The 17,267-nt window shown below is 30.2% G+C and overlaps 1 protein-coding gene across 1 annotated transcript in view; it reads right to left on the bottom strand.

Moving 5' to 3' along the window:
- IRSp53 (Insulin receptor substrate 53 kDa) overlaps positions 1-17,267 on the bottom strand; it is a 353,967-nt gene that overhangs the window by 129,464 nt on the left and 207,236 nt on the right. Inside the window, exon 4 of the mRNA XM_088266488.1 lies at positions 15,398-15,473. Coding sequence (XP_088122614.1) covers positions 15,398-15,473 — 76 coding nt within the window. The remainder of the gene's footprint in view (positions 1-15,397; positions 15,474-17,267) is intronic.

Consider the following 17,267-nt stretch of genomic DNA (forward strand, 5'->3'; position numbering starts at 1 on the left):
AAATATTTTGTATCACAACTGACAAAAAATACAACGTTTTCGTTCAATCATAAATGTTTTACTGTAAAAGTAGAGTAAATAGATACAGAAAAATGTTTTTAAGACAATGTTTCGATGCAAACCTATCTTGTTTTTAATAACTTCATTTCCTTCGACAAAATATGATACATTTTTCTAATCAAAATTTAAAATAATTTTATCACATAGACGATGACATTCTAATGTATGCTACGCATTTATTGTTTTAATAATTAAATTTTTCATTCAAAGTTGAAACGATTTCAACAATAAAAATTCAATACGAATCAGTAATGCATTTTTTGTTTTATAATTGATTCGGCAGTCACTTTGTAGTAATATCTATCCATTCAAATTATAGTTTTATTCTGACACATCTTTCGAAAGATTCCGCATCATTTTCAAACATCATTTAAAAATGACGTTAAATGCATCGAAACACGTGTCACTATAGATTTAAAGAAACAGTGGTAAAACTTTAATTTAAAAAATGTTTTTTTGTGGTGCTATGTAAATTAATGGCAAGTCCAAATAATGAATCCTTACACGTTGTAGAACACATTATCCCTTCCATCTTTCCTACCCTTGCAGTATTGTCACAGCCAACAGGGGTCGTCTTATTTCTGAAGAAAAGCCTCCAGTCCACCCCCGGAACAAACCCTCTTTACGTTGCAGGCAGAATATAAATTCTGTGTACGCAACTGTGGTTATGTTATCGTTAAACATAAATCAAATTAACAATACTGAAGGAAAACTCGTCACTGTCGAGAAATGGGTTTTCGGAATTGTTTGTCACGGAATTCAGGAATAATGAAATTTGATTCAATTAAGATATGTATTATTACATTTTGACATATTAACAAAGATGAAGAAGAATATGAAAGTATGGGTTTTAACAGGGCTTTTGACCTATCGTAAGCTGGTTTAGTGATCACATTACACACATGCAATATTCTACAAATGATTGCCAACTACACTTTTCAAAATTTCAAACACCTAAATATCATTGATTTCATGACTTTTACACATGAGTTCTTGGCAGCCATGAATTTTGGATTATAAAAGCTTTTATTAAGCAAAGGCCCTTTTATTTGTTTGCAAGATCCGAACCCCGGATTATTTTTACATACTGGGAAACGCCTGAAAAGAAAATTTTAAATTTATGCAGCTTACAATCTGACAAGTTATTTTTACTCACAACATTTTGAGTGTGTCCAAATACTTGTTAACGTAATTATGATGTGAATTAAAATGTCTTTTGGAGTGAATGGCCAAAGAAAAAAATATAGTTTAATTTTAACCAGAGCGTATTTAATTGTTGTTTACAAGAAGTATGAAGCATCATTTGACCAATTTTCATTTCACAGTAATTGATTTACCAAAATAAATTTCAAAGCCGTACGATTTTAAAAACAATATTTAGTTCCTCTGATACACACTATTGGTCGAGTTAATTTCGTTCATGAATAATTCCCATCTGCAAACGGTTTATTCCCAAAGCCAATATCAAAGTTGAGTGCAATTCTGTTTGTTGGGAACTCAAATTGCATAATATTCGCCTTAACAGACCGAACTAATGAGGAAAACCGCTTAATGATGTTAATCCCTATTCACACAGGTTCGATAAACTAATACCTGTTTTTTTTTAAAAAAGATTAAAATAGAAATGAAAGCTTATTGGAGTGTAAAAATATACTTCACTTCTCCAAGTCATGCATCTTCTCATACATACCCGCCGATTATTCATACTTCTAACCTGACCACTTTCAAGTGCTTAACCGTAGCAAGTTAACCTCGGTTTTCTTCTGTTCTACATTTGCCTCTTAATTTTTTTGTTCCGTTTTTTTCATTGAAACCAGCATATGACATATCGTTAGCCCTGTAAACACCCAAACGTCCAAATTCCACGTCATTTATAAAGAAATATCAATAAAATGTTTTAATTAATAAAAACTATCCACCTCCATAGTGTAGTGGCTATCATGTTGGCTGTCCTTGGTTTGATTCCAAAGGGAGTAAAAATAATATAAGTGATTTACACTTTTATATATTTTTCATAACACCCTGGGTGCAAGAAGCACATCACCGATCACCTTGCCTTCGTGAAATTACGGATCAAGATAACACTACATCCATGTGATGTAGTGCCTTATTCACGTTGGGTGCCGATAAGGGTTAGAAGAAAGAATAGTTATAATAAATAAGCTAAGCTTATAAGTTAAGCAAAAATTTAGAATTTATGAATTATTTTAATCGTTGAATCTACTGTTTGTTTAATTCAATATATAGTAAATAAATATTTTTAAAAAATATTTAAAAAAAGGCTTATACCAATATCTCAATATTGATAGCATTATAATAAAGAATTTGGTTTAAGACTGGTAATTAAATTAACTCGACGCCAATAAAATTAGCATATATAACGGGAGACACAACATTATCTAGTAAATCGCCGGTGACATCATCGTACCCTGTTTACACGACACTTTCGGGCACGACAAAAACTTGCGCGGGATTTGCATTTGCATTTTCTGCAGGGGGTTGACTCCTCCCCCCGAGGGTGGGCCGGGGGGCGGGGCGGCAGGCGAGGGGGGCAGGGATGGAAGGCGACCGAGGCTTGAATAACGGCGACCATTACACAAGTGGAAATGTGTCGAGAGTTTGGCGATATACAGGGTAATTGTGACGTAATTTACCCAGAAAGGCATCGGGACGAACGAAACAAGCAAGTTTATATACAAACTTTACCGAAACCAGACTCGAAAATTATAATAATTATCTGTTCATCGTCGAAACATATAATTTTCATTGTCAGTACTTGTCGAATACAAATCACAGAAGATACAGTTAAATATCATTTCATAAACTTATATATATATAATAGAATTTAATAGAATCAAATAACTAAATTACTTTAAATATTTTATGCATTTTAAGATTAAAGCTCCTTTTTATTGTAGTACATGCTTGCTAACTTTTTACTTTTTACTTTTTCATCCTTTTAATGTTTTTAAGTTTTTAATTTTTTTTTTAAATTGTTTTCTGATACTCAAGTATTTTTTTGTATTTTATATTAACACTATTTTGTATTTTATGTAGTTCTTCTTATAATACCTAAACCATTATACCCTTTACTATGACGTAAATTATATTGTATACCCACACACAGGCCATGCCTTTGTGGGATCTTTTTTGTATTTATATTTATATTTTATTAAAAAAAAAATTGTATCTGAATTTATGTCATGTAATGCAAAATAATTTAAAATAAAGAAAATAAAGTAATTGTAAAATTGACACAGGCGGTGGTACCTATCTAAATGAAATTTTATTTACATTTTTCAAAATACATATATATTATATATTATTTTTGGAATAAATTGAATATGGAAATTTTGATAATTTTTACGATTGATTTATTTTATTTAGTAAATCAAGCTTTTTAAAAAAAATTACTAGAATTTTTTATTTTTAAATGATAATTGGTGTCACCGTATGCAATGAAAATGGGGGGTTGTGTCTAATCTGCATCCCTTACCGTGGCCTTTGTGGACACGTAGAGAGGGTGAACGGAGTGCAGTTGTGTGAAATTCAGGTAATGTGTTGACATTATGTGATCCTGGTTCATCCCTTTTGTAAACAGAACATTATATCACACGATCCTCCCCTTCCACGCCTGAATAGATGTAATATTTATCGTACTGTGAAGAATAATTCTTACATTGATTTTTATATAATATAAAACGACATCTGAATTTTATTTAGTTCGGTTTAACAGAAATTGTTCGGTAAAACTGCATTTTTTATAAGAGTTGAATATTTTATTAACTTATTTATTTTTTTACAAAAATGTTAATAAAATTAGTATATAACCACTCACCGAGATTTCTATGTCTACCGGTTTCGAGACGTACCCGTCTCTTCGTCAGGATAATCGTTGAAACCGGTAAACATAAAAATCTCGGTGAGTGGTTATATACTAATTTTATTAACATTTTTGAAAAAAAAAGTAAAAATGACTAACCACAAAGTAAATGCTTTAAATATTAATAATATTGAGAATATTTAATTAACCTTTATAAAATTGAATAACTTTGTTATAACCACTTTTTTTTAAAAATACAATTTAACCTACCGGCTTCGACAAGAACCTTGTCATCATCAGGGTTTATTTTAATTCAAAAACATTAAAATACTCTTACCAAAAAACTTCCAAACACTCCGTAAAAATCCTAAATGTTATTTTTATTATTCATTGCATAGCAACCCCAAATGACAACTAATGGAATCATCCAAAAACAGTATGAAGCTGCGCACGCATACGTAAAGTGGAGAACACACACGAAAACCTACTGTGCAGAAATTTTAGGAATAGAAATTGGAAAAATATAAAAAATAGGACTGTTACTCAAATTTAATTGATTATCAATAATATGTAAATTTTGTTTTATGACTTTTTGAATTTCCAAAATCTCTAAATTATGCAATGGATTTACTTTTTTATTAGGATGTAGTACTTCAATGCCATTTTTAAAATTAAAAACATGATTGTTATTTAATATATGTTCAGCAAATTCAGAAAAAATAACTTTTAATTATTTACCAGCGACAGGATTTCGTCGTTACCGACATCATTAGATTAGTCATCATGACATTACTATGAATGTCAGATGATGGTGGTCGAGGAAACCCTGTCCGTGGTCAATAAAACAATATTGAAAAAGGTTTAATAACAAAGTTTTATTCTGATATTTGAATTGACGAGTAAATACATTATTGAATTGTAAATTTCAATTAATGAATTTTTTTTTAATAAACCCAAATGTTGAATTTTAAATTAAGTGGTTAATTAAATAAGTAAATTAAATAAATAATTTAAAATAACACAAAACAACATAAATTGAAAAATTGATAGAAAATAATAGATGGATCCACAATGTCACTATGTAATTGATAATCAAAAGAATATATTTGATTACTTATATAGAAATTTTATTTACGTATGTCTATACCCGTTGCCAGTTTTGACAACCACCTTATCATCTTCAGGGATGTATAAGTACTTAACGTAGTTAACACAGAGATATATTCATACTTAGGTACATTTCATAGTTAGTACTATGATTTCATATGTTAGTACTATAAGTTAATACTAATAATTAGTACTATGAATACTTCTCTTTTTTATGTTTAGTACTTATCCATCCCTAAATATGGCAAGGTGTGGCTAACAATTAGAAAATAGTACCAAAAATAAAGTTTGATATTTATAAAAAATATTTTCATTATTATTATATCGAAAGATATCTTGAATAAATAAATCCGCTGATTCCCTAACCAAATTACAAAAGAGCATTTTTATTTTATTATTTAAACAGCTGCATTAGGTAGATGAGTTTAACGAAATAACATTCGGTATACCGTTGGGGGGCTGTAAGGTTTAATGTTCACCATAGCTTCTGATTAAAACTTTTCCTAGAAACGTCTTAGAAAACGCAGAAGCCTCTCAAAGCTCAAAGTAGACCTCCATGGAAGTGAGGGAATGGCTAACCACTATGTGCATATATAATTTGAACGGAAACTTGGTAATTGGACTTATTAATTAGAAAATTCAAGAACTCAATTATTTTGAGTGTGTCCAAATCTTTGTTCACGAATGGGTTTGTCCACTTTAAAAAAATAGGGTTAATTACAGCAACATATGTAAAACAAAAAAATTAAAAGATAAACATTAAACAAGCCAATTATAGTTAACGACAGAAACATAAAGATTAGTACAAAATATTTAGTGTAGATATAGCAAATGAATGAATGTGTGCGTGCGTGCGTGCGTGCGTGCGTGCGTGCGTGCGTGCGTGCGTGCGTGCATGCGTGCGTGCGTGTAGTGTGTGTGTGTGTGTGTGCGTGTGTGTGTGTGCGTGTGTGTGTGTGTGTGTGTGTGTGTGTGTGTGTGTGTGTGTGTGTGTGTGTGTGTGTGTAAAATGAATAAAGATATCTCTGAATAAAGATTGTTGAAACTTGGGAGTTATTTACACAATACACTTTATACACGTGTAACGTTCACTATTCTACCCATGATTGAGTCACGCCACTCAATAGTGGTAGTAGTATGATGAGATACGTTGTCTGTATGGTTGGTTTTCTAAAAATGTTAAAATCGATTTTATTATACTTTACATGTTGCAATGGTGCATGATCAAATATTAAAAAAAAAGAGTATTTAATTTTTTACTTTTTTAATGTTTCTTCCATCTCTTTCAAATTATAATTATTTTTTTATAAAAAATTAAAAAACGTAACAATTTCACATTTGACCTGATGATGGAATTGTTTTTCTGAAACCGGTACTCATGAAGTTGTGTTTTTAGGTGATTTTACACAAAGTGAATAATGAATGATCAGGAGAGTGTTATATTACCGTACTACAACGTTAAAAACCTTTTATAAGCCTCCAATCGTTTACAAGTGATTTAAGCTATAACAAACATAAAAAACGTTGCAATTGCAATAAATAAAGGATAATATAAGAGAAAATGAGATGGAAGCAAAAAAAAAACAACCGTTATAATTAACTGAATTAAGGAATATATAAAATAAACTTTTCGATCAACATTAATGAAATCATATTAAATTGTGGACATTAAAAATGCTTTTAGTACACGAAATTTTTGATATTTTTAAGTGGTATTACACAAAATGAACTATGAATGATAAGGAGAGTATTATGTTACCATACCACAAAGTAAAACAATGCTTTTGACATATCGCTCACTCCTTTCAAGAACGTCAAAAATCAAAAATTATCAATTTTCAGTTGTGCATGTTTTCAGAATGTCCAAAAAATGTACTATATCCCAGTAAAAGCAGCATATTTTTAACTTAATATTTACCCGCTACAGGGCAGAAAGTGTTGTTTTTGCATTTTGAAGAAAAGGTATTGTTTAATTATTTTTTTAAATAAACTAAATATTTTTCAAATGGAGAATAATCCTTCAGGTTTTACCTGAAAAGATCTGCTGCACAGTAAAAAGTCCAATAAGTGGCTTGATATTAATTTTTAATACATTGCGTTATGTTTTTAAACTTTAAAAACGTTCTGAAAAATCAAGTTTTTTGATTTATGACGTTCTTGAAAGGAGTGAGCGATATGAAATATGTAGGTATTCACCTAGTTTACACAGAGTTTACGTTTTTAAGTGGTATCACACAAAGTAAATGATGAATGATTAGGAGAGTATTATGTTACCATACCACAAAGTTAAACAATGCTTTGATATACAAAATATCTATTCACCTAGTTTACACAAGGTTGATATTTTTAAGCGGTATTACACAAAATGAACGATTAATGATAAGGAGAGTGTTATGTTACCATACAACATAGTTAAACAATGCTTTTGATGTACAAAATATCTATCCACCTAGTTTACACAGGGTTAAGGGAATAAGTTTATTATGTAACGGGTCCTTTTCTCACAACCGGAAAAACAACAGAATACAATACATATTAATCTCCGTCTTGCGCATCCTCGCAGGCCTGAGACGACTACCTGCAGCATTTTGGCCACATGTAAGGAGCAGAAGATAGCGGTTATAACCGTAAATAAGGTTACCGAATCGCCTTAGAAGTGTAGCGAGGGTTTTCAGTTCAGTTCCTGTTTTCGGGGGTAGGCCTAAATGGATGTTGAAATTGTTTATTATAATGCTTCGTGGCGGGCGGGGAAAATGAGAAACAGCAAAACAAGGCAAGGAAAAATGCAATAATAAATGGAAGATGTTTCGTTATAGGTTTTTCGGAAAGAAAGCGAGAATAAATATTTTTGACGGAATGAATAATGCCTTCACGCACGTGATGACAAAATTATAATGTGTTTGTAAAGAAAGAAATATGTCGGTGTATAGTGGATTTTCAAAGACAAAGGAAAAAATACATAAATAAAGTAAATTCGAGAGCAAAAGTAGAATGTTTCAAATAAATATTATACTATGTAATACGAGTATGTTAAATAAATTGGTATTTCGATCAGATTAGAAAAAGTCAAATGAGAAGTTTTCATTCGAAATGCTATTTGAAGCATGTAATTAAAAAAAATATTTCTCAATTAAGTCGAAACGAATCTCACTAACCTCTTATGATAGAAATATAAACATGTATTAGATAATATATGTATGATATTATTAACTGGTGTTGACTGTAAGTTATAATAAAAACCGATCACTTATTAACGAAAAATAGTGAACTCAATCGAAAAGAGAAATGATTTGTCTTTTTTAATATTGTGTGATGATAACCTTTTCACTTGCTGTATTAACCAATAACCCTTTCACATCATGACAAAACATCGACAGACTAGTAGATTTCCGAGACAGATCAGTCTTAAGATGCCTGTCATTTGGGTGAGAGAGTTTATAAGTGAATAAAACAAGTTGAAGCAGTCGTGACGTAAATATACAGTCCACAAATAATAAAAAAATATTTTCCTTCAAAGCCGAAATTGCAAGCGTACTGTGTTATTTTAGGCCTCTCTAATTTTTCATCATTCAATCATTCAATCATCAATCATCTAACGAAAACTTGATTTTCATCACCGTTACATTTTACAAGTTTGCTTTGGTTGTGGAGATATGAACTTTTTATTAGAGAAACCGTCTCCAAAGCGAGCCGCCGTTAGTTCTTACTATCGTCCAGAGATTCAAGCTCATTTACTGCAAAGCTTAAAGCTCCAGGAAGTAAAGGTAAGTCAGTAGCTCTTAATGGGAGAGGGGAGACATAATAACGGATAAGGTATCCCATTCCGATTGTCGATTTTAGGCCCCGAAACTGTATAAAACATACGTAAAAGATCATCTTTGCTCAACGTATTCTTATATTCCCAATTAAACAATTTTTTGTCATTTTCGTATTTATAAAATTTTGGCATTTAAAAACGAAATATTTACTATCAAAAAGTTATGGCAGAGCTTATCTTACAATACAGATTTAAGTCACAAAAAATATCAGCAATTGAGTTTAAATTTTATCTGTAAAAATATTTTAATATACTCATATAAATACGATATCGTTAGATAACACAAGTTTATTGAAACATTTTTTATATATTCTACATTCATTTAACATTATTAGTCATCCATGTTTTTGTTGATTGATTCTAACAAACTTATACCTATTAGCAGTGCATAACTTACAAAAGCTAGAACGAGTACCAGCATGCAACTCTGAGTGCCCAAGCCATTGTTCCTATTTTCCTTTTCTTTCGTACCTCACACTACCTCATATCCTAATGTCCTTTACCCTTTGTTCCTTCACTTACGTCATTAACATACCGTCAAGCATATATCGCCATATACATATAATCACGATCAAGTTAATACCGCATCGTTGCAGTGACATATATCTATCACATGGATAGATAGGGAACAGAAAAGTTTTGTATTATATGTCACTTTTGTTTCAACAAACATTTTTTTCAAGAAAATTTACCTAACCTGATTTACAATGTATGAAATCAACCCTGCAATAAATTTTCAGGGACGTTTGTAAATATTTATCATCTTACAAGAATGAAAATCAAGGGCATAAATCTATCCACTTTTATAAAAAGAGCATTTATTTATTTTTCAAATCGTTTATCTTAAAAGGAAGAAAAAAAAAAAAAACAAAATTAAAGGGATGTCAAAATACGGAGTAGAAATATGGACACTACAATATAGTGACTGATAAAAAAATAAAAAAATAACTGTTTCTACCATCTCCCCATACTTCAACGTCTTGAAAGCAAAACTATAAAATTTGAACTAAATTTCACCTACAGTGTTTGATAGTAATGCTGAATGCATCGAAACACGTGTCCCAATAAATTAGTAGAAAGAGTGAAATTAAAATAAAGAAAGGTGTGTTAAGATGGTTTGGGCATGTGAATCGAAAGAGTGAAGAAAGGAAAGTTTAACAAATTTATTAGGTGAATTTAGTTGTCAATGGAAGCAGAAGAAGACCGAAAAAAAATGGCATGATCAAGTTTTTCAAATACTTGAAAGCGGTCGGGTCAAGAGTCAGAAAAATCAGCGTGTACATATGTATGAGAAGATGTATGAATGTTGAAGAGGCGAAGATTGCGAGCAAAGACAGATAGGTGTGGTGTTCTATTCTCTCCGCCTAACCTTGCGGAGAAGCAGCGGGATGGTTTATTTATTCGTAAAATTAAAATTAAAAATGTAAAGCTATTACCACAAAGTGACGGCAGAATCAATAAATGAAAAAAAATATCGTGTCTACAAAAGAATGCACTAGAGGGTAGAATTAACATTCGAGATAATTCCATTCAGCTTTGCTCTGAATAAATACTCCCATAAACCATAATCTAGCCTGCCTTAACGACCTACAGTAATTCCTTATACCGACTTCTCTGTACTATAACACCAAAGTGCCAAATCCCAACACATTCTTCGGCAATTAAAAGGATATTACGATTACAGCCAACCAAACACTGATGAATCTCAAAGGGCAGATTGTAACATAAGAATAATGTAATTTTATGACGAAAATAAACAATGTAAATTGTACACCATGAAACCAATGTTGTGATTCATAAAATTCTGTAATAGTCATAAGAATATACAATATACTTTTGTAGATACTTAAATCTGATGATAATACCTTCATGAAGGATTATGTACCTCTCATATATGGTCTATCACTTTGTGTTTTTTCAGTAGAAAACACTTTTCATTCTCGTCATAGCAATCTTCGGTGATTCCCTTTTCCGTTTAAGCGGTTAGACTTTGTTTACACAAAATATAAAACATGAACTTAGATCCATGGTAGTTTGTCATTTATTATATAACAAACAGTTAATTTCTATTCCTTATTTACAATATTCTCCACAATCCCAATGCAACTAAATATCTTGATTTAAACTTAATATACCTTTTAGATAATGGCCCATCCATCACGTAGATTTTCTCTAGGCTTTTGGTGGGTTGGAAGATATTGCTGCTAAGCTATGAGCTTGCAAATTACATGTATTCTGATCAAGAAGTTACGTAAATAAATAAATAATAAAATTACTAAAATGCTTTTAGATGAATTCGACACAGATTGATGAAGAAGCAAGTTATTTTATGTAAAACCATATTCAAAACAAATATATGAAAAATAAGTTGACCATATTATAAAATTCATAAAGATTTTCACTATTAAACCAAGCGTGGAAACAATGATATGTCCATGTGTATTTTATTTATTATACAACAAAAAAATTACGAATGTACAAACATCTGAAACGGAATAATTTTAATGAAATTCTCTTGAATATTCAAACGTATTTTTCGTTTCAGGTTTCTGAATAAAAGCCCGCGGATTTCAGTGACATGATCCAATGCAAAATATATTTTTAATTGTACGAAATTATGAATTTTCCCCATGTCCGTTCGCTTTAAAATGCTCATTTTGATGAAGTACTGAAACTTTTTAGCATTTTATTTTGTTTTCGTTATGGTTGAAAAAGATAACAGTGGGTAGATTATTATGAAATAGAAGGGAGCGGACATGCTTGTCCACGAATTTAATTTTTGGGGTCTCATTTCACGAGGGTTCTCGATATAAATCTTCGTTTTACCCCAAAGCACCGAGAACGGAAGCCGCCCTTTATTTGCGCGACGTACAATTTATTTTTCGTTTTGTCACCCTTAGAATAAATTATTTGTTAAATTTTATTTGCCAAGCACTTCAAGTTTTACAGATAACAACTGTTAATTAATTACAATAGTTAGTAATTTTGTTGCATTTTTTACTGAAATTTGTTTAAATCTATGCATCGATATTATAAAATATTTGTTTAAAAAGAATAATCTTTTTTTTTTTTTAATTTACACCTTGTACTTAAAACTTATTTGCAAGTGTATTAACATGTTGAAATGAAATATGATGCGAAAAGTTTCATTTTTCTTTAAATCTCTCAAACTAATATCTTTAATCTCAAGAATATGAAATAATAACTGAGTAAATTCCTATACATAGGTACATATATTTGAAATTTTATCAATAAATAAAAAGTAAAAAAATAAAACATTTTTATGCCATAAATAAGTTTTTCTTCTTCTGACATAATTAAAATTATAGCTTTATAGCCCGTTTAAAAATAAAAAAATCAATTATTGATTTTTTGTGCAAATATTAATAAAAAACATTTGATTACACCCGTTTACGATTGATTTCCATTTTTACAAATAAAAATAAAAACGTGAAAAAAATAACCCGTATAAATTCAAACTGAAACTCCTGTAATAAATTGAAGCAATTTTGATCGAGACGACGATGAATATTATCGCCCCACCGACGACACCTTAAGTAGCTGATATCCACATAATTCATCCACTCGCATCGTAAATGGAGTACGTTTATTGATCCCGCCACTTTTGCATTTCACGAGTGATTAACCAATAATGCTACCAACGGCCCTCAAAAGGTACTGCGTGAGTGTATGAATGCCTAAAAAGACCCTTTTCCGGATACAACATAATTTTTATTTATCGTAACTGCAGACAGTTGGTAGAATTCAATTTTAAATTTTTGGGTAATATATCCAAAATTAAACAAATTTATGGATTAAATTCTACTTTTATTTACATATATATGATAATATGTGACGCTTTTATCAACCACTCAATGTAATGTGTTTGGTGTGTTTGATTATGTCTTAATAAGATGAAACGCGCTACATTTTATCATATACGAGAAAAAGGAAATAATGTAGAATTCAATCCAATAACCTTGTTTAATTTTTTATGTATTACCTAACAACATAATTTTTGATATTTTTACTGCTATCCACATGATAAAAATATTGAATTAATGCAAGAATATCTAATCGTAAAGCACGTGAAGGTATCTGTTTCCGAAATTCTTTTAAGCTTTCATTTCAGTAATACAACAAATTATTATAGTCCAAAGAAAAAACACAATTGTAATGTCAGATTTGAAATGGTTTCTTTATATTCCGATAACTTTGCTAAGAATCCTAAAAAAAATCTGACCTCATTCCAGCAACATATTAAAAATGTTTTGTAAATTATTATTGTAAATTTGAAAATTGTAAATTATCATATTTATTCAATATCACCCTGGACTGGTACCTGAAGCGGAGGCCCGATCACCTTTCCTTCATGTGTAAACGATCAAGATAACACTGCGTTTGTATGACACAGTGCCCTATGCACCATTGGGGTGCGGATAAGGGTGTTATTATTTTTATTAAATTATTGCAGTATATGTTGAAAAAAAATATTCGTGTTTTTTTTATTTACACAAATATTTCAATTTCATACTATTTATGGGAGCCTAATTGGTTCAGTATTAGAAATAGGTATCAATTTGTGGTAGAGTGGGTTCGAACCCAGAAACTCTGACTTAAGAGTCCACGGCACTAACCACGGGACCACAACCCGACATAAACACAAAAGTAAATTTATATTTTTTTTTTTTTTTTTTTTTTTTGACATCTCATCAAAGATGAAGAAGAATATGGAAGTCTGGGCATTTACGGGGCTTACGACCGTCATAGGCTGGTTTAAGTGATCACTTTACACACGTGTAACATTCACCAATTCTACCCATTATTGACAACCACACTACTCAAATTCTTGGAAGTTCTATATATATGAACCAATTTAGAAACCTTGTTCATGAATCACTAGAACTTCACTAGAGACATCTATTGGTGAGATAAAAAAAAAAAAAAAAAAAAAAAAAAAAAAAAAAAAATATATATGAAAATAACTCCTGTAATTGGAGATAATCCAGATTTTGTGAACAAGTATTTGGACACACTCAAAATGTTGTAAATAAATTATCTGGTCAAATTATATGCTTAATAATAAAAATGAAAATGGTATTTTCTGGCGTTTCTCATGTGTGTGATTATAATCCAGGATTCGGATCTCACATACTAATATAAGAGTTTCTGCTTAATAAAAAGCTTCTTTACATCTCACCAATAGATGTCTCTAGTGAAGTTCTAGTGATTCATGAACAAGGTTTCTAAATTGGTTCATATATATAGAACTTCCAAGAATTTGAGTAGTGTGGTTGTCAATAATGGGTAGAATTGGTGAATGTTACACGTGTGTAAAGTGATCACTTAAACCAGCCTATGACGGTCGTAAGCCCCGTAAATGCCCAGACTTCCATATTCTTCTTCATCTTTGATGAGATGTCAAAAAAAAAAAAAAAAAAAAAAAAATATGAAAATAACTCCTGTAATTGGAGATAATCCAGATTTTGTGAACAAGTATTTGGACACACTCAAAATGTTGTAAAGTAAATTTATTTATATTCCACCATACAATAATCCCTTATAAACATGATATAAAAGCATTGTGGTCAGTTTCTCAACCCTGTCTCTTTTCTTTTCTATCAAAAATATTTTTCTGGCTCAACCAAAATAATTTGGTTACCCAAGCATAAACATAAAAGAACTTTTTTATGTATTCCATAATTCAAGTTTTCAGATAATGAGTTAGTGTTTAAAAACTGAAATTAAAAAAGTGTTTTACAAACTTATTGAGATCCAAAAGGCTTCTATATTTCAAAGTTTAGAAAGCTTCATTCTGTAATATGTAATAGGGTGCGTCATCGTCGTGAAATTGACTGAATCCCGAGCAAAGATGAGAAATTTTGTGGCAATACATTCTACTAAGCTATTTATGTATGTGTGCATGAACACACAAACAATCAAACATAAATTTTCACAGATGTAATAAATTACTTTTATACTCGTACATAAGTTTTACGAACGTAAAATCAATGTGTATTTCGCACAGATTAACGTTTTTTTTAAATTATTTTTCGTCACTCTTAATTCTCAACAATTATTGAATTCAACATCTTTAAATTGTTTAGTTTACTTACATATATTTTGATTATACATCTTTTAAAATTGTGTTATTATTTAATCACTATCCATTTTCTTCTTTTATTTTTAAATCTTAGAAACAGAATCGATTGTAAAAATAAATGAACATCAAGTTATTGAAGTATTGTTATTATAATAAAATAGTATTTTTAATATGTTGAAATCGTTATGCCCAGATAATGGATTTTACCCATCAAGAAGTTCATAATGGATCACTGTCAAATGAATATTCTTTTTCAAAACATAAATACGGTTGTTTAATCTTGGGTATAATGGTGATTTTTGAGCTGTATAAGGTGATCACTTAAACCTACCAATAAAAGTGATAAGGCTTATTAATTCTTTAACTTTTGTTTTTTTTTATCTCGACAGATTATTCGTCACTTCTAAGGTATCGATAAAAATCTTGGAATGTAATCACTTAAAATTGTGTTTCATGTTTAAAATTGCATTAATAAAAAAAGACTTACCATGTAGAGCCTTCAGGTAGGCTTTCCCGGCTGTTATCATCTGCCGGGCTCCTGGATTAAATTTATCCAGGATATTCTGAAAATACAAAACGAAATATTAGTCCCATGATTTTAAAGTCATAAATCATATTTCTTTAAAGGTTTTCGTATATTTTAAAGGTTTAGTTTTTATGTTTTCTCGTACAATAGTTTTCATGCATTTTTTTTCAGGGAAGGAAAACCCAAAATTTGATCTGTGAAATATTCCTTTTTACCTATTTATGAATATTTCATACTTTATAGTATAAAATATATCCATCCCTGAAGATGGCACGTTGCTTGAAGAAATTGAAATCGAAAATTGAAAAAAGAAATTGAAGCAATTGAAGAAAAAAATACCACAAATTAAAGTGGTTAAAAAAATGTTTTAGTTTTATTTTTAAAAACATATATGAACGTTCTAGATAACACCGCGTTGATCCTATACGATATCCAATGCACTGTGAGGATTAAACGGATAGGGATGAAAGAAGATGAAGTAAGTATTTTATATAACAGTGAGTTATTGACCATCATAAAGGCGCAGGTGGCCCAAACCGTATTTTTTCTAGCCTCTTAAAACGACTATAAATGGAAATCAACCCTTTTGAAAAATCACATCTCAAATATGTACAACAAGCATCAAAGCTTGCAAAGCTAGATACAAGTAACATAAGCCGTATGTTTGTTGTTTCAGTCAGTAAGAAAATATTTTCATTAATTCCCCAATCCATGAAAAGCATACGTTTGCATAAGATAACACATGTTCAGTCGCGAAAAAATCTCATGTATATTTGTGCTCATCCACTTTGAGGCAAATTTTGTTTACTTTATAGAAACCTTGAATGAACCCGTCTAACCCTCTTGGGGCTTGGTATGAATTATTCATTTTCAAGTAGATATGCACCCCGGGCGAAGCAGACCCCGCACTGAGCAACTTATTGTTCAAATACGCGGAATCTTTAAGGTTCGGATGGGAACTTTTCCTATACCTTTCATGAAAAATATATATATTTTTTTGATATCGTATTTTTATATAAAATTTGTTTTTATACCTTAACGCTAGCTTTTCTGACGTAAACTTATACGATATTGAGGTAATATAACATTGTGTATACGGTTCTGCAACTCCAAGTACCTACCCAAAGCCCCTTCAATCACATCATTTGTATCTTTTAAAATATATTCCATTTCTACATCTCAGATTGACAATCTATATTTATATTTAAATTTATATATATATATATATATATATATATATATATATATATATATACATATATATATATATATATATATATATATATATATATATATATATATATATATATATATATATATATATATATATATATATATATATATATATCTATATATATATATAAATATATATTATTTATATGTTAGGAATGTGGGTATGTTGGTGATACATTGGTGATAGCTGCGTAGTCTGGCAAGGGCATTCTAGATTTCTCTCTCTTAGAAATCAGTCACATGAGAGCTACCTAGTTATACTTATATATACTAAACCAAAGTCAAAATAATAGCGAAATATTACTGATCATCTATCTGCCACCACGTAAGATCATAATAATATAAATATGCAAACTTAGCATGGTCAAGCATTTCAAAAACTTTCAAGTGATCAGTCTGAATAATCGGCGTGTGTGTAATGAGATGCATAAACGTGGAAGGGGCGAAGATCGTGTGCCAACACAGATTGGTGTTGCTTTCTCTTCCCTATGCCTACCCCTTCAGAGAAGCAGTATGATGGTTAGTTTTATATGGTAAACCACAATAATCATATTTCAATATCTAATCAATTTTTTTTTATATTTACAATATATTAACA

The sequence above is a fragment of the Brachycentrus maculatus genome, unplaced genomic scaffold, assembly GCF_059751285.1.
Source record: "Brachycentrus maculatus isolate JH-2025_06_01 unplaced genomic scaffold, ASM5975128v1 h1tg000269l, whole genome shotgun sequence".
Classification (NCBI taxonomy): domain Eukaryota; kingdom Metazoa; phylum Arthropoda; class Insecta; order Trichoptera; family Brachycentridae; genus Brachycentrus; species Brachycentrus maculatus.